Source organism: Equus quagga, chromosome 1 (genome assembly GCF_021613505.1).
Source record: "Equus quagga isolate Etosha38 chromosome 1, UCLA_HA_Equagga_1.0, whole genome shotgun sequence".
Taxonomy (NCBI): domain Eukaryota; kingdom Metazoa; phylum Chordata; class Mammalia; order Perissodactyla; family Equidae; genus Equus; species Equus quagga.
This window is the reverse complement of record NC_060267.1, coordinates 12373936-12396988: the sequence shown is the minus strand read 5'-3', so window position 1 is coordinate 12396988 and position 23053 is coordinate 12373936. Positions and strand designations below refer to the sequence as shown.

The window sequence follows — 23053 nt, the reverse complement described above, 5'->3', positions numbered from 1 at the left end:
TATTTCTGGGGCCTTACATGGATTTGACACTAAACACCGGTCAGTTGAGAAAATGCCTTTCTTTGGCCGGCCACCTCCCCCTCTTCTCACCAATCAGCTGAATGCTCTGTTTGGCCTCCATCTGGGGCAACAGCATGGTGCAGTTTACAAAGCCCTGGGGGCGTGCCAGGCGAACCCAAGCAGGATTTCAGCCCACAGAACCTGAGGACAGAATGAGGCCAGAATACGCCCCATGAGTCAGCTGGGCCCCAGCAGTTGGCCCCCTCGAAGCGGTGATTGGAGACATTCACCCCTCCCCCTTCCTGCTCCTCTCTGAGACCATCAGCACATCCCACTGTCCTCAAGTCAGCAGAGCGCCCCAGAACTCAGGGCACGCTGGCACCACCTGTGCCTTCGCCCCACGTAAAATTTGTTAAAGAGCCTATGGGGCTGTGGGACCTGTACCCTCTGGAGGACTCCATACACACCCTCTGCCCTGACGGAGAGGAAATTTCCAAGCCGGAGACAGGGAGCAAAGTCCTATCCCAGAGGACGGGGAGACTCGTGTCTGCAATGGCTGGGCGGAGATAAAAGGCCAGTACCCCCGGAAGCACCCCTCAGAGCTGGTCAGCCATGGACGCCCTGGTCCAGCTCCTGCGGCTGCTGCTTCTGCTGCTCACCCTGCCCCTGCATCTGATGGCTCTGCTGGGCTGCTGGCAGCCCCTGTGCAAAAGGTACTTCCCCCACCTGATGGCCGTGCTGACTCCCAAGTGCAACCGCGTCATGGATAGCAAGAAACGGGAGCTCTTTGGCCAGATAAAGGTACCTACAGGGGCCTCGGGGAAGGTGGCCCTGCTGGAGGTGGGCTGCGGCACTGGTGCCAACTTCAAGTTCTACCCAGCTGGCTGCAGGATCACCTGCCTGGACCCAAACCCCAATTTTGAGAAGTTCCTGACCAAGAGTATGGCTGAGAATAGACATCTCGAATACGAACGGTTTGTGGTGGCTCCCGGAGAGGACATGAAAGAGCTGGCTGATAGCTCCATGGATGTGGTAGTCATCACCCTGGTGCTGTGCTCTGTGCAGAGCCCAAGGAGGGTCCTGCAGGAGGTCTACAGAGTGCTGAGGCCGGTGAGCAGAATGGGAAGGGTATGGGCGTGGGACAAGCAAATGGAGCATCAGCCACCCCAGCGTCCTGGGCACCCAGCATCGGTGGGTGCACTAGTACATTAGACCCCCCGCCACTCCATCTGCTGGTGACCAGGGCCTCGATGGGGCAGGATGGGGTGCTGCGGTGGAGGGAGAGAGAAGGAGGACACCTATGGAAGTGATGTTTAAATTGAGATCTGAGGGATGAAGCAGGATGTGCAGGGAGTAGGGAAAATAGGAGGGTTCTGGGTAGAGATATTAGGGAAAGTAGAATCCGTAAGATTTGAACTGGGTGTGGAGAGAAAGGAGTTCAGGATGGTTTCCAGATTTCTGACATGAGCAACTTGTGGTGGGAGTGGGGAAGGATAGAGGAAAGTACCACTTGCTGAGATGGGAGAAACCCTATTTTGGACTTGTTAGGTCTGAGGTGCTACCGAGACAGCCAGCAGAGAAGCTGTTGAGGCAACTGGAAGTCCACATCTGGAAGTCAGCAAGAGGTGTAGCCTGGAAACAAAGATTCGGAAGTCACCAGCTTGTAGCTGGTAAATTCTGATCCTAGGGGTGCATGAGACGGCCCAGGGAGGGAACAGCAAGGAGAGCTGGAGGCACCCCCACTGTAGGCAGAAGTCGGGTTCAAGGGTTCCCCAGGAAGCTGGCTGAGAAGTTGGCTGAGGTGTGTCCCAGATGTATGTATCTGGGCCTGGGGAGAGAGCTCAGGGCGAGCGTCTCTGTCTGCAGTGAGATCTCTGCTCCTGTTTCTCCATCTCCCCATCTGTCTGTCCTCAGCTGTGCTGTCCTTCTGGCCATCCTTAAAGATCCCTCACCAGTCGTCCCCACTCACTCACAGGGGGTTCTTAACACACGCTTTGAGTGGGAGGGTAGGAGCCAGGGGCTGCAGAAAAAGTCAGGAACCCAATGATTTGCTCCATAAATTCGCAGACAAGCAATTCACACTTCGCCAAGAGGTTTGACGGGGCTTGGTCAGCAGATGGAGGTGAGGTCAGAGGAAGGTTGCAGAATGGAGCAGATGAGTGACACTAACTCTCTCCTCTCTCCCAGGGAGGAGTGTTTTTTTTCTGGGAGCATGTGGCTGAGCCGCATGGAAGCTGGGCCTTCCTGTGGCAGCAAGTGCTTGAGCCCACCTGGAAACACTTCACGGATGGCTGCTGCCTCACCAGAGAGACCTGGAAAGATCTGGAGAGTACCGGGTTCTCTCAACTCCAAATGGAACGACAACCCCCTCCCCTCAAGTGGCTACCAGTTGGGCCCCACATCATGGGAAAGGCCGTGAAATAACTCTTCCCCAAGTCCTGCCTCCAGTCAGAACAATCCCACCTACTGGCCACGTCTACCTTCTACTGAGAGGGATCCAGAGAGAAGCCATTGCCCTTCCCCCCACGCCTCCTTCCTCCACCTCTCTCTGGGGGAATCTAACTTCAACCCTTCCGTCCACAGTGAAAAAGTTCTATTCCTACCCTGACCACAGGGAGGAAACAGTTATACGGTGTTGTATCCTTGACAATTCTTGCCCACACACCTCTGGGACAGCTCCCCATCCCTTTCCCTTGTTCCCATGGTAACGGTCCCCCTCCTCTCCTTCTGAGACCACACCCATGTGCCTCCAGGAACCGGTCACGAAAGTCATGACACACGCATCCCTGCCAGGCACCCCCCTCCCTCCCACTCCCACCTTTGTCCTGAGCTGGGGGTGCAAAGAGAATCAGGCCTGTCCTGGAGACCCTGAGCATGAAGGAGCAGGACTCAGCTAAGAAGCCAGAGGTTTTGTCCTCAAATAGTTTTTAATAAATAGACAAAATCCACTAGATTGATACAGCAAACTAAGGTCAGAGGAGAGGTGACACTAGAGAGGGAAGAGCTCCTGAGTCAGCCATGCAGCCTCCTCCCCAACCTTCTGGGCTAAGGCACTTTCAGGGAGACGAGTCCTCGGGGTCTGGTTACACTGGGCGAACGGGAGAGGGAGGGAGACGGGTTCCTTCTCCCCACCTTTGCGTCAGGACATGGCTGCCCTTCTCACTCCACCCCTTAACCGCATCCCTGATGTGCCCCTCTCATCTCACAGCATTCTAAGGGGAAGTTTCGGGGTGCTCCTCACGGGGGACGAGGTCTATGCCCCTGAGGAAACAGATCTTGCCAAATCCTGACGGGACACCAGCAACCCGCTCTGCCCTCTCCATCCCAAGAAGCCATCTCTGGGGAAGGGGTGGAGGGGACCCACGGCCAGACTGGGACAGAGGAAGCTAGGCAGTTCCTGGCACAGGATGCCCATCAGGGCCCAGCTCAGGGTGCCCATCCGCAGCGAGGATGGGATGTGCATCGGGGCTCTCCCGCCGGGGGCTGCCCCAGTTATTCCTTAGGATGGTGCCCGTCTTCTCCTCCTTGAACTGCTGTCGGTCTTCCCGAGGGATCTTCACCGCGTGGTACTGGGGTACGGTGGCCTCGGGGTACCGCGCCCGCTTGAAGAATCCCAACTGTAAAGACACCAGGCCAGACATGAGGAGTCTGCAGGGCTGAGAGCCCTGGAGCAGATGCCCAGCACAGCAAAGCTGCTTGCCTCCACCATGCCTGGGACAGAGAGAACCAACTGCAGCAGAAAGGAGATGGTTGGACAGCATCTAGTGCAGTAAGCAGCCCCACAGGTGCCACCATCAGTGCTGGGTCCCCGGGTTCTCATTCACAGCAAGAGAAAGACCAGGAGGGGGCCCAAGGTATAGGACCAAGGACATCTCCTTTGATGCCTGAAAGAGGGGGTTGAAGGTGGAACATCAGGACCACTGAACCAAAGGTTTCCACCCACCCAAGCTTTTTAAAAGACTCAATAGCATCCTCGAGAACACAAATGAGATCTGAGGAAAAACATGGCTTCCTAGACCCCCGCATACTCCAAATGATTCCTCTCAAGCCTCATACGCGTACACCCTGTGTACACTGGGCAGAATCCCCCTTAGGGCAGGGCCCTCTCATCCATGAATACGGTGGTCTAGCCTCTCCTTAAATCATGAACATGCTGGCCCTTACATACCAAGGTGGAAATGTGCCCCTGGCACATGCACACTCAGGATTACCAAGACTCCTACATGCTCAGACTGAGTGGCATCTCCTGGTACATTTGTCTCTGCAAGCTCATGCCCATAGAAAGACATGCATGGCACCTCCCTGCATGCCCACATGCTCACGCTCCATGAGCCCAACCATCCCTCTGTGCATGGCCCAAGCTATGTATACTCACCCTTCCAGTATCCTCCCACCCCTGGTCCTGGGACTCACCCCACCCTCATGCAATCTCATTTCTTCACCCTGCACGTTCCTGGAATGCTGGGAGCTCTACTGACATTCACACACATACATACCCACATATGCACACACAAATTTGCATACACGCATACACACATGCACACACACAATTACCCCACAGTCCCTGGACCCCCGACTTCCATGGCTGAGGGCTGCACAGCCAGACGGGCCCGGTAATAGTTGGTGGGGAAAGATGAGCTCTGGCTGCTCCGATGGAAGAAACCACACTGGGATGTCAAGGGAGGAGGGGAGCAAAAGATGTGGAAGGTGGGAAGATTGAGAAGGATGGAGACCCTTATGTCTGGTCTGTTCCTTTTCCATGGGAGCAGGGAGCAGGGCCCCTGGAGCCAGTTTCACAAAGGCATCAATCTCCCCTAGGCCTGGCCAGATTCCAACAGTTTGGATGCTGCTCCAGAGGCCTGGGCCACTGATGACTCATGTCTACGAAGGGGTGTGTTTGGTCTGTGATTGGTCCGGGAAGGAGGCCATGGGGAAATTCTCCACAGAGCCCCAAGGATGTGCATAGCTCCGCATGGTCCAGCTGTGGCATCTGGCTCAGGATTTGACCTCTGGTGATGGCTGTGATGGCCTGTACTGACACGCGTTAAATGTGTGCTTTTACATGGAGGCCGAGATGCAAATGTGATTCTGTCTACACTGTGTGTGTATGAGAATGACTCCATGCAGAGCCTGGTATGTGGAGGGCCTGAGTTCAGTCCTGCAGGCAGTTCCCTGGAGGCAGTTCTCCACACTGTTGGCCTTGTTGGCCAGTTTCTTTCCCAGGGCCACCAGCTCTCAAGCTTTCCCTCCTCTGAACCCCCACTGCACTTTCTTGACTCAGTACCTTCTGCCTTGTCCTTGACTACAAGGCTCACTTCCCCCACCAGACTATCAAATCCATGCAGACCAGATCTGCATCTGACTCCTCTGCAATGCCCAGGGCCTGACAGAGTCCCTGGTAGATGCAAGGTACGTGCTCAGTGCAGATCTGCTGAATAAATGGGCGAGTGGGTGGGTGACAGAACCACAGAAGGAAAGGCCACCTGCCTGACAGGGAAACCAGCCCCCACTGGCCCCACCCTCCCCTAGCCTCACCTTCCACAAGAGCAGCACCAGCAGCGCCAGCACCAGCAGCCCGGCCAGGACAGCCAAAAGGATGACCCACCAGGGGACTCCTTCTGCCACCACAGCCACCGGGTCCAAGTATACCATCACTGGGATCTGGGGAGTGAGAGTCAGGGGAACAAGGGCTGGAGCGGCAGGAGAGAAGAGTTCCCCCACCGCCTCTGCCCAGCCCTGCAGCTCACCACTGTGGAGGCGTCTCTGAGCAGCAAGTTCTTGATGGAGGACTTCACAGTGATGTTGGCTCGGACGATCACTTCCAGGGACTTCACAGCTGAGTACTCCTAAAGAAGCAGGGAAGGAGACCCCGCTCCTAAATGCTCCCTGCCACCTCCCTCCCCCAGCTCCCGACATTGTGATTGGAATGTGCCCAACACAGAGGGTGTTTCCGCCTGTCTTGGTTTAAGAGCGTGCTGCACCTGCACAGGGAGGAGGAAGAGGGGAGAGGGCATCCGGAGGGGCAGTTGGGGAGGAGGACGCCCAGCCCGGGGCCCCAGCAGTGCTCTCACCTCCAGGAAGGTGCTGTTCCAGAGGCGGCCCCAGACGTGCAGCACAGCCGCACGGTCGAAGCTGTAGAGGGGGCAGCTGAACACCACGCAGTTGGCCGTGCCCCGGGCGCAGTCCTGGGGATCAGGACAGGCACGGCTCTGAGCCACGTGTCCCCAACCCACTGGGCCTGCCTGGGGCCCAGACCCTCACAAACGCAGCCACACAGACACAAAGTCTGCCTAGGGCCTTCACTCCATCCCTCCATGAGCCTCCACCCCTTGGACCCTCTTTTCCCCTTCATATGTCTTCCCATTTTCCTTATCTGGCCTCAAACTCCCCTCCTCCAGGAAGTCTGCCCAAACTAACCCTGTGGTCCAAAATAGTGGCCTACCCCAAATCTGGGCAGTTTGGCTTTGAAACGCATGGGGAGCAGGGAGAAGGTCTCTCACTTGACAGCAGCAGGCAGTCGCCTCCCCACTCGATGCTCATGTTACCTAACGACAGTCCCACTGATTGATCACCTACTATTTGCAAGGTACTTACCTCATCTAAGCTTCACAACTGCCTCAGAAGGTGCACATTATTATCATCCTCATTTCTCAAATCAGGGAATTAAAGTTCAGAGAGGCCAGGTAACCTGCCTCAGGTCACGTAGCCAGCAAAGCTGGTAAGCGGTGGAGCAGATATTTGAACCCAGGTCCGTACTCATCAAAGCCACACTCCTAGGCTGAGCCCAAACTTGCTGGAGAAGGAGGAGGCTGCCCCCAGGAGCCAGAGCAGCGCCAGGGCATTCAGGCTCCTTCCAGGCCTGACCTAAATCCATGTGACCCCTCCCCCCTAGCAGCCCATTTGCCTAAAAATGGTGTTCTAGTCATCACACTTCATACACAGAATGGCTTTGAGTGTTTGAACTCTTTGAGTGATCTTTTATTTTGCCACTTCTGAGCAATTCAAGAATCCTTGGCCAATTTGTCTGAAAGCAATGTTAAGTAAAAGAATCAATCTCAAAGTTCTTGGTTAAAAGGGAGGCCTTTCAGGGGGGATCAGTCACACGGAGAAGGCAGAACTATCCACATAATTACACGAGTGCACGCTACCCCCAGCTTCATGCCACGCTCTCAGGGGAGCAGAGAAGCTGAGGGCCCCTGGGGGACGGGCTGTGACAGATGACACCAGAGCCAGCCCAACTGCTTACCTTCCCCTGCAAACAGTCTCTGACTCCTCACCTCCACCGCCCACACTTCCACACCTGGGATTCACCTCCTGGCAACCAGGCCACATACCCCCTAACCTGTGTCCCCTCCACACTCTTACTCCCAGGGCCATCCCAGAATGGACCAGCATAGAGTATGGGCTAATTTGCTCAATAAATCCACTTAAAGAGCAAAACTATGTAAAACAAGCAGAAAAAAGGAGGCAAACTATAGGAGGCCGGCCCAGTGGCATAGCGGTTAAGTTCACGTGCTCCACTTCCGGGGCCCTGGGCTTCATGGGTTCAGATCCCAGCACGAACCTATACATTGCTCATCAAGCCATGCTGTGGCAGCATCCCACATACAAAGTGGGGGAAGACTGGCACAGCTGTTAGCTCAGGGCCAATCTTCCTTACCACAAAAAAAAAGAAAAGAAAGGAGGCAAACTGCTCAAAAGGAATAGACTTAATGAATCACATATAATATACTGTCATTTTAATTATTAGAACTTCAAATAACTTAGTGTTTTTGATGTTGTGAAAATCAAGCAGGTTTCCTTATGCAAATTGGGTTTTTGTCCTGAAAGACTTCAAAAGAACAACAAACAGATCTCAAAGGTGGCTAACGCCATCCCACCCCTTATAAAATGTCATCTTAACATACACATAAGGAGAATCGATTGTGCGGCTATCTCACAGGCTGCAGGTCAAGTGTCCACTATGGAGTGAGCGCTTGGCGGGTGTGGGGGACCTGTGGCTGCTTCACAGGTGTGATGTGAATGTCTTCTCAACTAGCTCCAGGTGTCTGACCATCACACCTCTTGACAAGCCAGCCTCCCTGGACAGCCACCACTCTGAAGCTCTATGCCTCCCTACGGCGTCCTCTGTCACCCCACCACCCCCATTCTGGCCGCCCCACACTGGCCCTGCCCTCACCAGGGTGACGTTTTTCTTCTTCTCTGCAGAGGACACTGGCCACCAGGACGTACTGGGCTCCGGTGGCTCACGAGGCTCTTGCTGCTCTGGCCGCTCCAGCTCCCGCCGCCGCCTATCCCTGCTGTCCACATCCTGGATGTGGGGAGGGGGCCCAGTGAGGGTCCCTCCAAACGCAGCAATCCTGAGATGGCATCTCCTCCCACCGCTGTCTTCTGGGCCCACAACCCCACACACACCCCCAGCCTCAGGGAGTCTAACGCCCTCCACCCTGCTTCAGCAGCCCCTGCCCACCCTGCCTGAGCCTCACCAGGTGGAGGATGTTGGGCCTGGGGGAACAGAGCCCCTTCTGCCCAGGCCCCTGCCCGCCCTCGAGCTCCACCCGCATGGGGTACAGCAGCCACTTCCCGTTGGCAATCTCGTGGGGCCACATGATGTTGAGGAAGGCAGAGCCCAGAGTGTTGAGCGACTGGCCTTGGTTGGAGACCTGTGGGCACAAGGCAGTGTGAAGGGAGGGAGCTTGGTTCTGAGCAGGCCCTGGATCCACAGAGATGGAGGGGACAAGGGCTGAGGGGAGAGCCTCAGGAAGTATAGTTTCAACAAGGACTCAGGATCCTAGACCCAACCAGGCACCACTCTGCCCACCCCAAACCCAGGAAAACCTGGAGACGTCACTGGGAGGTGTGGAGAGGCCCCAGCCAAGCAAGAGCAGAGTGCTGGGGAGAGATTCAGCCCTCACCCATGTCCCCATCCCCCAGCTGAAGTCCCCAGCACAAAAGCCTGGGCCCTTATGGCCTCCCCAGACCAGCAGGTGAGATGTCCAGTCAGGGATGACCAGAAACTGGCCAACTGAGGCCCCTCACACACACCTTCCCACGGCCAATGGCCAGGAGCTGCGGAGGCCCTGAACCCGCTGGCAAGCCCTAGCACTTGGGACATGTCTCAGCCTCTCCTCTGTGCCAAGAAGGGAGGGAGACCGTGAGCGGCCACATACCAGGACACTTACCGTGACCTCATACTTGACCTTGCTGCCGACATCCCGCTCGGACTGCATGGCGCTCTCACCCCGCACCACACCGGAGAAGAAGAGCTGCTGAGGAATGGCTACCCTGGCAAGGAGGAGCCAAAAGAGGGCTGATGGAGGGCTAGGAGGGGCAGAAGGAGCAGGAAGGCCAGGAAGGGCAGGAGGGCCAGGAGGGGCAGGAGGGGCAGGAGGGGAAGGAGGGCCGGGAGGGGCGGGAGGGCCAGGAGGGGCAGGAGGGCCGGGAGGGCCGGGGGGCGGGGGGGGCGGGGTGGCCAGGGTGGGGCAGGAGGGGCAGGAGGGCCAGGAGGGGCAGGAGGGCCAGGAGGGGCAGGAGGGCCAGGAGGGGCAGGGGGGCCAGGAGGGGCAGGAGGGCCAGGAGGGCCGGGGGGCCAGGCTCGACGAGGCAGCGCTAAGCCTGCATTTGGCAGTGGCACTGCCCGCCCCTCCAGGGGGGTACCCACAGGGCGAGGCTTACCCTGTGATGGACAGCGGCAGCTCAATGAAGACACGGGCTCGGGCAGAGACCGGATGCAGCTCCTGCTCACTGATCCTGGCGTGTGGGCAGGGCAGGCATGGGCAGTGGGCACAGATACCACCCCAAGTGGTCAGGTGAGGACAGCAGAGCCCTCTCCAGGAGAACATCAATCCAACGACCCCCACCCTCACCCTACCCTGGCCCTCCCAGGCTCACGTGGCCAACAGCAGCTCCACCTCCAACTCTGTGGTCTCAATGGTGATCCCTGAGGTGCTCAGGATGAGGTAGAAAGTGACCTAGGCCAAGGGTGGATGCAGATTCAAGTCAGGGGAGGCTGGGGGCTTGAGGAGGGGTCAGGGGTTAGGGAGCCACTCAGATGGGGATAAGGGCAGATGTGCCAACCTGGGCACCCCTCTTCATGGGGTTCCCCAGCTCACACTCGACATGGGAGGCATTCTCATTGGACAGGCACAGCGGCTTCTCCTGGAGCATGGAGAGAAGAAGAGGTCAGCTTGGGTTCCCGAAGCCCCCCAAGAGCCCACCCCACCATGCTCCAGGTCCTCACCGCAGGGTCCAGGGCCCGGACTCCTGAGTAGTGCAGAGAGGCAGGGAGGGTGACAAGGAGCTGGGCTTCGTGGGCATCATCCCCATCAGCCTGGGGCTGGGCTGGGTCCGAGGGCAGGTTGGTGACCTTCAGCTCTAGGCCGATGACTGGCTGCCCACTCAGTGCAAACAGGGCTGTTGTCCCATCCGCATCCCTGGAAGGTCAGATCCCACTCACGCTACGATCTGAACACCTTCCCCCAGCACACACTGCCCACCTGCCATCCCTGAGCTCTCCTCCCACCCGGGTCCCCCAAATCTCCTCACACACACATATCCAAGCCTCAGGTCTTCCCATGCTCGCTCAAGAGAACCTGCCTGGGAGTCAGGGGACCTCCCTTCTGGTTCCAGCTCCATCATTTACTCACCTTGGGCAGAAATCTTAACCCCTCCAGGTCTCTATCCTCCATCTATAAAGTGGGACTGATAATAATTCCTACCTCCTGGGGTTGTGAAGACTAAGCAGTGAGATGTGTAAACTGTATGTTTTGATCTGGACTGTGAAGGATTATTCCTCCCTGCCAGGGGAGGCCGTGGCCCCATCACTGACCCTCACCTGCAGTCCTCTGCATTATCAGCAGGTCCTCCCCAGCCTCTCACCTTCCCTCTGCAGGCTCAGCCCCACTCTGCCTGGCCCTCCCGAGGGGCTTCCTTCCACCGCCTGAACTCTTGCCTTCCCACCCCACCTGCTCCCTTGCTCCTCCTCACATGGGCAGAGGCTGGAACTCCGTGTCGCTGACCCGGGCACAGAAGCGGGCGTGGACCAGCTGCAGATTGCTCTGGCAGATCTTGTCTTCACCACAGCCTTGCTTCAGGAAGTGGATCTGGGGAGAGATTTGAGGGTCCTTCCTAGGGGGCGAACATGTCGCCAAAGTGTATGGTGGGGTAGAGTATCACAGGATTAAACAACATGGGTGTATCTCTCAGATCTGCTGCTTACTAGCTGTGTGATATTGAGCTGGTCACTTAACCTCTCTGAGTTGTGTCCTCATCAGTAAAACGATGAGAATGTTACTAGGCAGTGGTAGAGACTAGCAGGTTAGTCCACAGCGAGACCCCATTTCCCCAGCCTTCCTTGCATGTAACTGAGTTCCAGGTTTAGAATGTGAAGAGAAGTGGAGGGCACCACTTCCGGCTGGCCATGGGAACTGTGCAAGGAGCTTCATACTCTCCCTTCCAGCTGACAGAGATGGAGAGAACCTAGGACCTTGGAGGCCACATTTGAATATGACAGACCCCCATCAGCCTGGACCCCTGAATGACCGCTGGAATGGAGGAGCACCATCCCCTCTGGCTAGGAATACTCATCGTTTGGACCATTTGACATTTGGGGTCTACTTGTTACAGCATCTAGAGACCTAAGGAACTATAGGGGCAACATGTGAAAGAGCTTTGCAAGCTAGGAGTGAATGTCACTGGGAGAGCCACCATCACTGCCCTCCCAGCTCCTTTGCCCGGGCTCAACCAGAGCCCACGCTCACCTCTGCCCGCTGGGTGCTGGGCTGGTGGGCACTGAGGATGGGGGCCACTGGGGGCAGCCCCTGGCCAAGAGCCTGTCGCCGGAGCCGAGGGGTCTGGAGACTATAGGACAGGGTAACCACAATGGCCCGAAGCTTGTCTTTGACATTCTCCTGGAAACGGAAAAGATACACATGGACACTAGAACACTCCCCAGGCCCCAGCCCTGCCCAAAGCCCCAGCCAGACATAGGACAGATCCTGAAACTTGGCGAGAAGCTCAGGGAGTCAAAGGAGAGGTGGAGGGGCCAGCCCCGTAGCCAAGTGGTTAAGTTCACGCACTCTGCTGCGGCGGCCCGGGGTTTTGTGGGTTCGGATCCTGGGCGCAGACATGGCGCCACTTATCGGGACATGTTGAGGAGGTGTCCCACAGATCACAACTAGAAGGACCCACAACTAAGATGTGCAACTATGTACCGGGGGGATTTGGGGAGATAAAGCAGAAAAAAAAAAAGATTGGCAACAGTTGTTAGCTCAGGTGCCAATCTTTAAAAAAAAAAGAACAAAAGGAGAGGTGGAGCACTGAGCAAGGAGGAGGGACAGCGACTAGGGTGGGGAAAGGAAGAGACCCAAGATTAAGGGCTTGGGGACCAGATGTGACAAGGGAACCTGCCACCTCCATCTCCAGGGATTACAGAACCTGACAGGAGACACAAGAAGGCAGCAGATGAGGAGGAGGTCAGCCCCTAAGGGAGGCTCCCAAAAGTTGAGATCTTAGAATGAGTTGTGATATGTTAGGGAAGAAGCGAAGAGGAAGCAAGAAAAAGAGACCATGCAAGGACAGCGACCCTCAGGGGCCAAGGGGTCAGTGTCCACCTGTAGCTGGAACAGGGTGTCTCCACAGACTCGGTCATGCTGGTGTTTCAGCCACACGGTGCCCGAGGCCTGGTGCTTGGGATCATCCGGGCCACGGCTCAGGAAGGTCACACGGGGGACCTGGCCCCGGAGCCTGCGGTCTGTGTCCCCATCTAACACGTAATCCAGGGCTGTGGCATGCGGGGAGAGGAGAGGAGCCAGTGAGCTGGGGACCTGCTCCAGTCTGAGCCTGTCCCCAGGGTGGCCTTCTCTCCACCTCGGAGTGACCCATCCTGAAACCCACCGGGGTGGGAGGTGGGAGAGGGACCTCACTCACCCACAATAGGGCTGTAGCTGCTGGGTGCTGCAATGTAGCTGAAACAGACTCTGAGGTCCACACTGTGGGGGCAAAGGGCAGCTCCTGAGCCACAAGGTTCCTGAGCCAGGGCCCCACCCCCACCCTGACCCCCCTTCCCCAGCCTCAGCCCCAGCCTCAAATTATACAGAGAAAGGGGGAACCGGGGAAAACTGGACTCCAGAGGCTCCCCCGCCCTCCCCCTGGATCCTGCCTCACCAGACTGAGTGGCCACCAGCACAGTTGGGCTGTTCTAGGTCAATGGTTCGTGGAGCAATGAAGACCTCATGTGAGACATGGAGGACAGGTCTGGCCCTGGGGAGTGGGGAGTTGAGGTTACAAGAAACATGAACATGAGGCTGGGAAAGAGGGGAGGTGGGCAGACTCTTCAGCCTCAGATATGGCACTAGAGTGGGGCTCAGGGCCTCAGGGAGGAGCGGGTGGGCTCACCTGAAGAGCACGGCCGTGTCGGCCAGGGAGCCCACCAGCAGGTCAGGGTAATGGTTCCCATCCACGTCCAGGCCGCCCGACAGAGAGTATCCGAAGCTCTTTATGCCCACAGCCTCGCCCTCCAGCACCTGCAGGACCAGACTGTCAGTTCCCCGCAGCCCATCAGCCCCAGGCCTCTGCCTGCCCCGGCCTCTGCTGCCAGGCCCCCTTATCCCACCCAACCCATTCCCTCACCCCAACCACTGCCCTCACCTGGGAAGGTTTGACGACAACCCCCAGGCTGCTCCCATGGTAGATAAAGACTTTCCCATGCCCATCAAAGGGAGCCCCCACGGCGATGTCTGCAGGCATGGGAAAAAGGCGATCAGACTGGGGGGTGACAAGGTCCAGACCCAAACTTTCCCTCAGTCACTCAGTTCCATGTCATACGTTTTCTAGTTTATTGAGAGGCGACTAAATCCTGGGCACCTTATGTACATCATTTTTAATCCTCTCAGCCACTCTGCAGATACCACCAGCTCAGAATGGTTAAGTAACTTGACCAAGGTCACAAAGCTGGTAAATGGATGTGAGTCCAGGGTGCTTCTCTCCCTGAGCGCTCAGAAGAACCCCCGTTGACCTCTGAGGCTTGTCCCCCATCCTGCCCCTGGCCCCTCCCTCCCCTGAGCCTTTCCAGCTCCAAGCCACACCTGGGAAGCCATCTTGGTTGAGGTCGCCCAGGACAGCCAGGCTGATCCCGAACATGGAGTCAGGGGAGCCGCAGAGCCGGAGAGGGCTGACCTCAGCCCAGTGACCTCCCTGGTTCAGGTACACGTACACAGCACCCCCCAGCTCTTCTTGGCGCTCAAAGAAGTAGGGGGCACCCACTACTAGGTCTGTCCAGCTATGGAGAGAGGGGGACAGTCAGCGTGGGGTCCTCCCCAGCCGGGGGAGTCAGGGAGAGATGTCAGAGGCCCCTCGCATCCCCAGGACCCAGCCTTGTCCCACTCTCCCCTCTCCCACTCTCACCCATCATTGTTGAGGTCAGCCACAGCCAGTGAGTAGCCAAAGCCGGAGGTCAGGCGCTCCCCAAACAGCGTAACTTCAGGCACCAGGCGACTAGCGCTGTCTTTGCGCAGAATGACCACAGCACCCGTGTGGTTGGCACGGGGGGCCCCTGCCACAAAGCTCAGCTCCTCTGCACGCACCAGACCCTTCCCTGAGTCGATGGAGAAACCTGGGAGGGGGTGACTTACCAGTGAGCACTCCCTGAAAGACCGTGGAGCCAGCGTGTGTCCAGCTCCTCCCCACCGCCCCTCCTCACAGGTCCAGGGGCCCTCCCAGTTGTAACCACTACAGCTGGGTGGCGCTTCCTCCCCCTCCAGAGGCCTGGCAGCCCTCCCACTGCCAGAGACTGGAGCTTGGCACAAGAAGTGCAATGAGGTCAGCCTCAGGGACGGGGGAGGAAGAGAAGGACAACGGCCGAGAAGCCCAGACGACTGGACAGGAGGCTGCGTGCACTGGCAGGAGCTGGGCGTGGCACCCCCACACGATGCCCAGGGAACAGCTCTCCCCGCTGCACACCCAGGAGGCCCTGGTCCGTCCACTGCACCTTCTTTGCCCCCACTCCCACCATCCTGGCAGGGAGAGGAAGTCTTCACATGGATGGGGGGAGACAAGGAGGACTGGGGAGGAGCTTGATACACCCAAACTTCTCCCAGGCCTTGTTTCCTCCTCTTCTGCAGAGGGATGCAGATGAGACAATGAGAGGGACTTACCAACATGGCTAGACCTTTCTCCCGCACGTGCCCACCATCCATTCCTCAGAGAAAGTCCCCCTAGAGGTCTAGCCTCCTTCCTTCCCAGTACAGTCTCAGCCCTGTTCCCTTCACCCCACCTGGTTCTTCCTCCACAGAGACCCCCATTCACAGCCCCCTAGGCTACCACCCTTGGGGCCTCTTCTTCTGGGGCCTGATCACTAGGCCCAGCTCTTCTCTGTATTTTGGGGCCGACGTGTTTCCCTGGGTGTGTGTTTGGGGAACAGAGGGAAGGAGAGGAGGGGAGGCCAGGTCAAGCCCCCAGGGCCCAGAAGGACATGGGTGGGAGCTTACAAACCTAAGTAGCTATTCAGGGCCAAGTCTCCGGCTGGTCCTGGAAGCCGGTCAGCAGGGTCCAAAGTTTTATACACCAGCTGGTCAGGGTCTGAGCTATCAATGTTGGTCACAAAGAGCAACCCTGTGGGGGGCGGGGAGGGGGGAGACACCAGGGAAGGGACATCCAGAGGAGGGACCACGGGGTGGGGAGACAGAGCCAGACAGAAAGGCAAGAAGAAGAAGGTAAGAGAGGAAGAGGTGGAGAAAGAAAATGAGAGAGACAAAGAGACCAGAGAGACAAGAACCAGAGACAGAAAGACAGAGAGAGACAGAGACGGAGACAGAAGGAGGGGAGCATGGAGAGGGAGGGCAGGAGAGAGGAGCAGAGGGTTAGAGCAGCTCCAGGCCGGGAGGGGTCCCTACCAAAGTAGCTGTTGGCAGGGACCGGGATGAGGCGGGGGTCCTGTTCCTTCTCACCCCCCGCCTCGTAGGGCCCGTCGTCCAGGTGCGCCAGGTCCGCTGAGCCCTGCGCACAGAGCTCCACCCTGGCGGTGCCTGCAAGGACAGACCTGTTAGTGCCAGGGAGAGGAGCAAGGAGCACCCCTCAGGCCGGACACTGAGTTAGGAAGGCACACAGGGACCTCCTCTCCTTTCCAGCCTTATATCCACCCCCTCCCCATCCCAAGCTTCCTGGGGTCCCCCAGACTCAGCACCACACTCACCGGGTGTCAGCTCAGCCAGCGGCAGTGTGCAGAGATGGGAATGGGGGTGATGAGGTATAGGCTGCCGTGTAGGAGCATGCAGGCCCCTGCCGGGCAGGCAGGCCCAGCCGTGCGTGTGGGGGCTCATGCCAGCGTGTTGAGGAACACTCGGCCATTCAAAGGAGTGGGGACACCCCCCTCCGTGTGCTCCAGCATGATGGGGGTGAAGGTGTGGCAGTGCCCGGAGTTAGCCGGCAGTGAACACTGGGCATGCTTGGCCACGTGCTGCCCCCATCCCGTCTCTGAGGTAAGAGGACATTTTGGCTGCCTTCTCCCCTTCCCAAGAAGTGACTCACCCTTCCAGTTATAGGTTCCTGGGGCCCCAAAGAGGAGGTAGTGGCTGTCGGGGGAGAAGGCAGCAGCCGTGCCCTGCTGGCAGAACCCAAACTGTTCGTGGCCCTGAGGGCGCCCCTCACAGAACTTCCACTCCCCACCATCCAACTCGTCACGGATGGCCAGGTCCTGGCTCAGCACAAAGCAGCGACCGATCACGTCCCTCGTCTCCAGCATCTGGTCCACTCGCTGCCGCGCCTCGTATCGGTGTGCACAGGTCTATGGGAGGAAGGGGTGAGGGGTCTCCCACTGTGTGCAAGGGACCTGCCTGAGCTACGCTGCCCACATGCAGATATTTGGCAGACATTGATTTGTGTGCACGCACACACACACACACACACACACACCTTTGCAAGCATCACTTGAGTGCCACCACCCAGTCCAGTGTTGGGCAGGTATGTACATAACCCACTATCCCATCTGCACCCACTTCCTTGCCCTGGCAGGAAGAAGTCCTTGTTCCACATTCTGCCTGGGCACCCACAGGCACGACTAAGCCAGCACACGGAACTCGTGCTTCCTTGATCACGCCATATAATCACGCCTTGATCCTTGATCACGGCCCCAATATGCCAAGTTTGATCCTGTCGCTAGACCTTTGTAAGTGCCATCACCTCATCTGCAAAGGACTTCCTCCCTCTCCACTCTCCAGGTATTGCTCATTCTTGAAAGCCTGGCTCAAGTCTCCCCCACCTGCAGGAGTCTTCAGACTTTTACACACTGGGGACTATACCACTCATCTAATATTAGCCATATTCTGCCCTGTAGTGACTTGTATTATTAATTGTGCATTTGTGCACGTTAGTGATGATACCGAGAGGACCAGACACAGAAGAAGAGAATGAGAATCTCCATAACACGCAGTAGGTTATTTGAGAACTGTCCCCGTCTGTACATGTCCTCTCTCAGTAACGAGCACAATGCCTGATGCTTAAAAGATTCTCCGCAGGAGTTGACAAATGGCTAGATGGATGAATGGTGAGATGGTTTCAAATTTATAAGGACAGGAACCATGTCTTACACTTTTCTACATCTCCCTGAGGTCCTAGGAATCAGACCATCAGACCATATGCCCAACCTGTGTTCTGTAAGTACATCCATGCATATACATACATGCCATACACTCAGGCATGTGCACACACACCCACACCATCCTTGCCTATAGTCACAAGAAGCAGTACTTACAACAATCTTGCCCCCGGGACCCTGGCTCCGAACACTGACTCCCAACCACTGGTTCTCCTTGCTCTCCTTCTGCACATCAGCTGGAGGCAGGACACTGGGAATTAGGGAAGGGAAGGAGGCCAAGTCCTCTCCTCCCCTCCTCGTGGGCTCCCCACTCCACCCCGCAGGGCCCGCACCTCCCCGGTCGATGTCCACTCTGTAGCAGTCAGTTTCCTCCAGGCTCAGGGGACAAGCGAAGAGGCCTCCGGTGCGATTCGCCTGCTGTCCAGGCAGAGCCAGGGCCTGGGGAGCACCCACCAGCAGCCTGCACGATGGGGCAGAGGAGGAGTTAGGGGCCAGAGCTCTCCATCTCCCCAGAGTTGCCCAGGCCCAGCCCTCAGTACCCAGCACACTGCGGAAGGACTAAGGAGAAGGGCCAAGAGTCAGTTTTTCCAAGGCCTGGAAGGGCAATGAGTACACTCGGCCATGCAATAATCACGTTACATACGCACACACTATCTGGATGAGGGACAAACAGGCACAGTAGAGACACACACACAAACATACCCACACACACAAACATGCCAACCCAAGCAGCCTGGCCAGCACCGCTGGTTTGAAAGAACCACCTGTTCCCAGCACCTGTTCCTGCCCAGTCCTTCCCCTTGCCCCTTGGCCCCATCCCCAAGCTCTGCTCTCCTCCTCAACCCTAGTCCACTTGAAACCCCCCCAAAAATGCCAGGAATGCTGGGAGCAAAAGTAACAGGGGCCCAGACTGGCACCATGAGGTGGCCCAGAGACCAGCTTTGGAGGCTAAGCAAGAGGCTAGATATGGGCCAGCTTCCCCCACCCCTACATCAGGGACCCAGCAAAGACCCCAGCAACCCTGCCAGCCCAGGACTCTATCGTCAGTCCAGCTGCCATGGAGGTGGGTGAAAGTTTCTCATTCTGTCTCCAATCTCTTTTTTTTTTTGGTGAGGAAGATTGTCCCTCAGCTAACATCTATGCCAATCTCCCTGTAGTTTTTTGTATGTGTGACGCCGCCACAACATGGCTTGATGAGCTGTAGTATAGCTCATCAACGTGTAGGTCCTTGCCCAGGATCTGAACCTGTGAACCCCAGGCCACTGAAGCAGAGTGCACGAACTTAACCACTAAACCACCAGACCGGCCCCTGTCTCCAATCTTACCCCACATCCTGAATCCCCATCCTTCCTTCTCCTCCCCACAGCCATGATCTTCCCTTCCCTGCCCCCACCCAGTCTTCTCTCCTACCTCCCCCTCAGATACTTTCCCAGCTACAACTTTCTTGGCAGGACAATTTTCCATGATCACAGCCAAGGCTTCTTCCCCGGGGGAGGAATGTGCTGGGAATGGAGGCTTCCGGCTCCCCTGGGGCTGAACCCCAGGCCAGGAGTGAAGGAGGGGTGAGGTGAGGTGATCGGCGCCCAGCCGGCTACGAGGATTCTCTCTTCAAAGAAGGAAACCCAAAAGCGGCAGCAGGGCAACCCTCAAGGCTTCTCCCTTCCTCCCTCTCCCTCGCTAGGGAGCGAGGCCCCAGGCTGTGGGGGGCAGAATTGCAGACAGGCATCTGTGGGGCACTGCGCCAGTTCTGTTGGGGCAAGAGGAGGGGAGGGCACAGAGCCATTCTCGCTTCCCACAACTCCTCGGAGTCTAGTAGCAGCTGTCATCCCGCATCAGAGCCAGTGTCAAGAGGTGGGGGTGGGAGGGGCAGGGAAGAGGGCATACATTCAACACCATTCGTTAACAATGCTCACTGAGAACCTATCAGCTCCCGAGCCTGTCTCAGGCACTGGTGACACAGGGAAGTCACATTGATTCAGCACCTGCTCTGGGTCAGGCCCCAGGCTGGATGCCAGGATGAGAGGAACGAATGTTTATCACTCTCTACCTATGGCCAGGCACCAGGCCAGGCAAGGTGCATGCATTATCTCACTTAATCTTCACAACGATCCTCTGCAAGGCCCCTTTTCTTGGCTTTCAGAGGAGGAAACTCACTCAGAGACCTAAGTGGAATGCTGGGATTCAAATCTACACTGCCTGACTCCAGTAGCCACGCCTTTTCCACCACACTCAATGACTGGCCATCTCCAGAACACCAATAACACTCCAGAAAAGGAAGAGGAGGAAGGGGAGGAAAGGGTACCCCAAGCAGAAGAGAAACCAGGTGACATGGCCAACATTCAGACAAGTCCACAGTGCCCCCACCTCCAAATACAGAGATGGCCACCTCTCAGAGGACTAGGGCTGTCTTACTCATCTTTGCGCTTGCCCCATAGGAGGCATCCGGATGCCTTTGCTGAACCCACACTTTATGTGGACTCACAGAGACACCCAGTGCCTCAGCTGGTCAGTGCATAGCTAAGCACAGGGAGAAGCTAACAGTCGGCATTCGATGCTCACATCTCCCCTGGAGGTCAAGAGTAGAGCGTAAGGAGGAGGGGAGGCATCCATATGGAGGAAAGAAGCTGAGCGCAGAGATCCACCCAGCCCCATTCTTGGTGGAGAACAGACCAGCCCGCCCTCCTAGAACCAGAGCTCCCACACACAGCCTCTCCAGTTCCTCCACCTCTGCCCCAGCCACACTCTTTGCTGGCTTCATCCCACCATCCCCAGCCACCCCACGCCTCTGGACAGAACAGTAGCCACAGCTGCAGCCACAGCAGAGAGAAAAGCAAAAACCTGTTGGCAGCTGGAGGCAGAGGGACTCCCTGGGAGCCTGGCTAAGTGGAGGCGAAGGAGGAGTCCACCACCCCTGCACCTCTCGATTCTCCACGCACTCCAAGGCTCTGACCCAAGTCCAGCCTCTCTGACTCTCAGTCTGGGTGGCCCTCTGGGGAGGGTGCTCGGCCTGAAGGCTGGCTCGGCCTGAGGGTGTTCTAGCCAAGCCTTCGGATCCAGGCTCGCTGCTGTAAGTACCTAAATCTATTCTCCAGCTCTGTGGATCGCAATGCAGGAATAATAGTACTAACACGTGCTAGCACTTGCTATGTGCCTCATGCAATTCTAAAGGTTTTACCTACACTGTATTAAGAACTCTTAATCCCCACAACAACTTAGTCTGGTAGATAAACTATTGTTTATCTCCATTTGATAGTGGAAGAATGTAAATGAGGCTGAAACCACAGAGCAAAGAAGGTTAGACTTCAAAGTCTCATCCGAGGGCAAGATTGAAAGACATCAAAACAGGTGAGGTCTTTTGATCAGGGAGTGCTGGGAAAGGCGACCTGCAGCTCGAAAGCTGGGGACTCAGCAAGGTACCTGGTCTCCCACATGCCACCAGGCAGCAGAGCGCCCTCTGCTGCAGCAAAAGCTGGTTAGGCAGTGAGGCCCCTCTGGGAATGCCCCCAGCTTGGCTCTGGGAGACAGAATCAGGGGCCACCATCAGAGAAGAGGGGGAAATCACAAGAGGCCAAGCTATTAAAAATAACCTAGAATTTGCCTGGAAATAGCTCAGAGAGTTCAGCATGTCCTAAAAAGGTCTCCAGCCCTGGAAGTCTGGCAGATGGTGGAAGGAGGGAGGGAGGGAGACAGAGATGAGGGAGGAAGCGGAAAGAAGGCTGAAGAAGAGATGAAGTCAGTTGCTTTCTCTCTCTCCCAAAGTTTGGGGGACCACTGACCCTGCTCCCTGATGACAGGAATAATGGAAGAAGAAAGATTAGAGCTAGCCCCTCCTTCCTGAGTGCGGAAAGAGAAATGAGCTCCATCCCTACCCTCTGCCCCCAGGCCAGCAGTAGCAGGAGAAGACAGTCCCCATGGACGGCATTGATCCCAGTAATGGACACTTAGTGTAGCTTAGGCTCTGGTCTAGGAGAGAGAAGCCCCCTGGAAAGAGGGGGTGGGAAGCTTTCTTCCCCTTGTCTCTCTTTTTAAAACCACACATGTAGCTGGAGCTAATAGTACAGGAAGCATGACAGTCACAGGCCCCACACACGTGTGTCCCTCTCCCATGGGTCCTGAACTGATTAGAAAATAACTAGAATTATCTTCTGCCCCTCACTCCTCCCTGCCGTCCCCCACTGCTGAGATCCCTGGAGCTAGAAATTTCCTGAGGAGGAGGAAGCAGAACAGCCCAGCCAGCATCCTTCCTGGATCTCTCTCGTGGCTACTGTGGCAGTGGATGCTGCTATTGCTGCTGCTAAAACTTTTGGGGGCTCTGTTCTCTCTGTTTTTCACTCTCTATCACCAGATCACCTAGTGCAGGTTGCCAGACCCTCCCAGGTCCTCTCCCAACCTCCCCGTGGTCTGAGCCACAAGAATGGTGGGTGTCTCCTGGCCTCCAGTGTCCTGCTGCCCTCATCCCACGCCATGGCAATGCTCTGGCAGGAAGTTATTTCTGGAGTCTACCCTCCATCCCTCTCTTGGCACCTTCAACCTCTCTGTCTTCTCCCTCTCCTCCTGCCCCAAGCAGAGACAAAATGCCCAGTGGCCCTCCCTGAGGGAATTCAGCCCTCTGAAGGAGTAGAGCCACAGACCCTGGGACTGCAGCAAGGTTACAAGTTGGGGGAAAAGCAAAAGGAGACAGTTCCCTGCCCAGACAAGGACCTTGCTCTCCAGCTCATCCCCAGAGCAAGACCCTGGGTCTCAGGGCCTGAGGGTGTGCCTCCAGACCCAAGACAGAGGAGGCAAGGTTGGGGTGCGGGATATCTGTGGACAGCCTGAGTCTTGGTGGGGTTAGAAGACTGAGAGAGAGGGTTGGAGTCGGGGGATCTGTGGCTCGGGCATGGGGGACTCTGGGCGGCTGCGGTGACTCACCAGCTCTGGGGTCGGGGCTGCAACTGACGGTGCAAAGCCACGGAGAAGCCAAAGAGGCTATCCGGCTCGCCCTCCTTGAGCAGGGCGCCCATCACGTCCAGATTGAAGGCGACAGCCCTTGGGGAAAGCAATCCGGCGAGTAGGGAGCCAAGAAGGTAACAAATCCCGAGGGCCCCCCAAGGATCGCGGCCCGAAGTCCCGGCCATGGGGCGAACCCCTCGAGCGCTCCCCGCGAGCGCAAGGAAATTCGCCTGCGCCGGGAGCCCCAGGTCTCCCCAGGCGGGTCTGTGGTCTCGAGTCTCGCTGTCTTCCAGGTGTTTCAGGGGTCTCCCCATCTCTCGCCTCGCCACCCCGCCGCCGCCGCTCCGCCGCCCCAGCGCCGGCTAGGACGACTGCCGCAGCCGAGGCCGGGCGTCAGCTCGGGTTCCCGCCTCCGCCCCCGGGGCCGCCTCGCCCCGCCCCGCCCCGCCCCGCGCTCCCGGCAGGTGGAGGCCGCCGGCGTCGCACTGGGATGCCCGGGCCAGCGGCTCCGGGTGGGAACCGGCCTTGCTC

At 57.3% G+C, this 23053-nt stretch overlaps 2 protein-coding genes across 7 annotated transcripts; one reads left to right on the top strand and one right to left on the bottom strand.

Moving 5' to 3' along the window:
• The first annotated feature begins 351 nt into the window (after positions 1–351).
• TMT1B (thiol methyltransferase 1B) lies at positions 352–2628 on the top strand. The gene is made up of 2 exons (XM_046669187.1): positions 352–1110; positions 2188–2628. The coding sequence occupies exons 1-2, from the start codon at positions 613–615 to the stop codon at positions 2422–2424; spliced, it is 735 nt and encodes a 244-aa protein (XP_046525143.1). The 5' UTR covers positions 352–612; the 3' UTR covers positions 2425–2628.
• A 280-nt stretch (positions 2629–2908) lies between these two features.
• On the bottom strand, positions 2909–23053 carry ITGA7 (integrin subunit alpha 7). Of its 6 annotated transcripts, none has more exons than XM_046669153.1 (27): positions 22502–23052; positions 17923–18050; positions 17747–17826; positions 16525–16780; positions 15891–16022; positions 15490–15609; positions 14404–14611; positions 14085–14278; positions 13648–13736; positions 13396–13523; positions 13165–13260; positions 12928–12989; positions 12612–12781; positions 11760–11909; positions 10987–11102; positions 10241–10433; positions 10078–10158; positions 9892–9971; positions 9676–9750; positions 9183–9285; positions 8487–8663; positions 8180–8311; positions 6072–6185; positions 5748–5846; positions 5536–5661; positions 4555–4667; positions 3421–3617 (listed from the first exon to the last, which is right to left on the bottom strand). In XM_046669153.1, exons 1-27 carry the CDS (start codon positions 22834–22836, stop codon positions 3557–3559), a joined length of 3618 nt encoding a protein of 1205 aa, XP_046525109.1. In that variant the 5' UTR covers positions 22837–23052; the 3' UTR covers positions 3421–3556. The 6 variants fall into 6 exon arrangements, with proteins under 6 accessions (XP_046525092.1, XP_046525115.1, XP_046525122.1 ...); XM_046669147.1 differs by having other exon boundaries at positions 3475–3884; positions 22502–23053; XM_046669136.1 differs by lacking the exon at positions 4555–4667 and having other exon boundaries at positions 2909–3617; positions 22502–23049.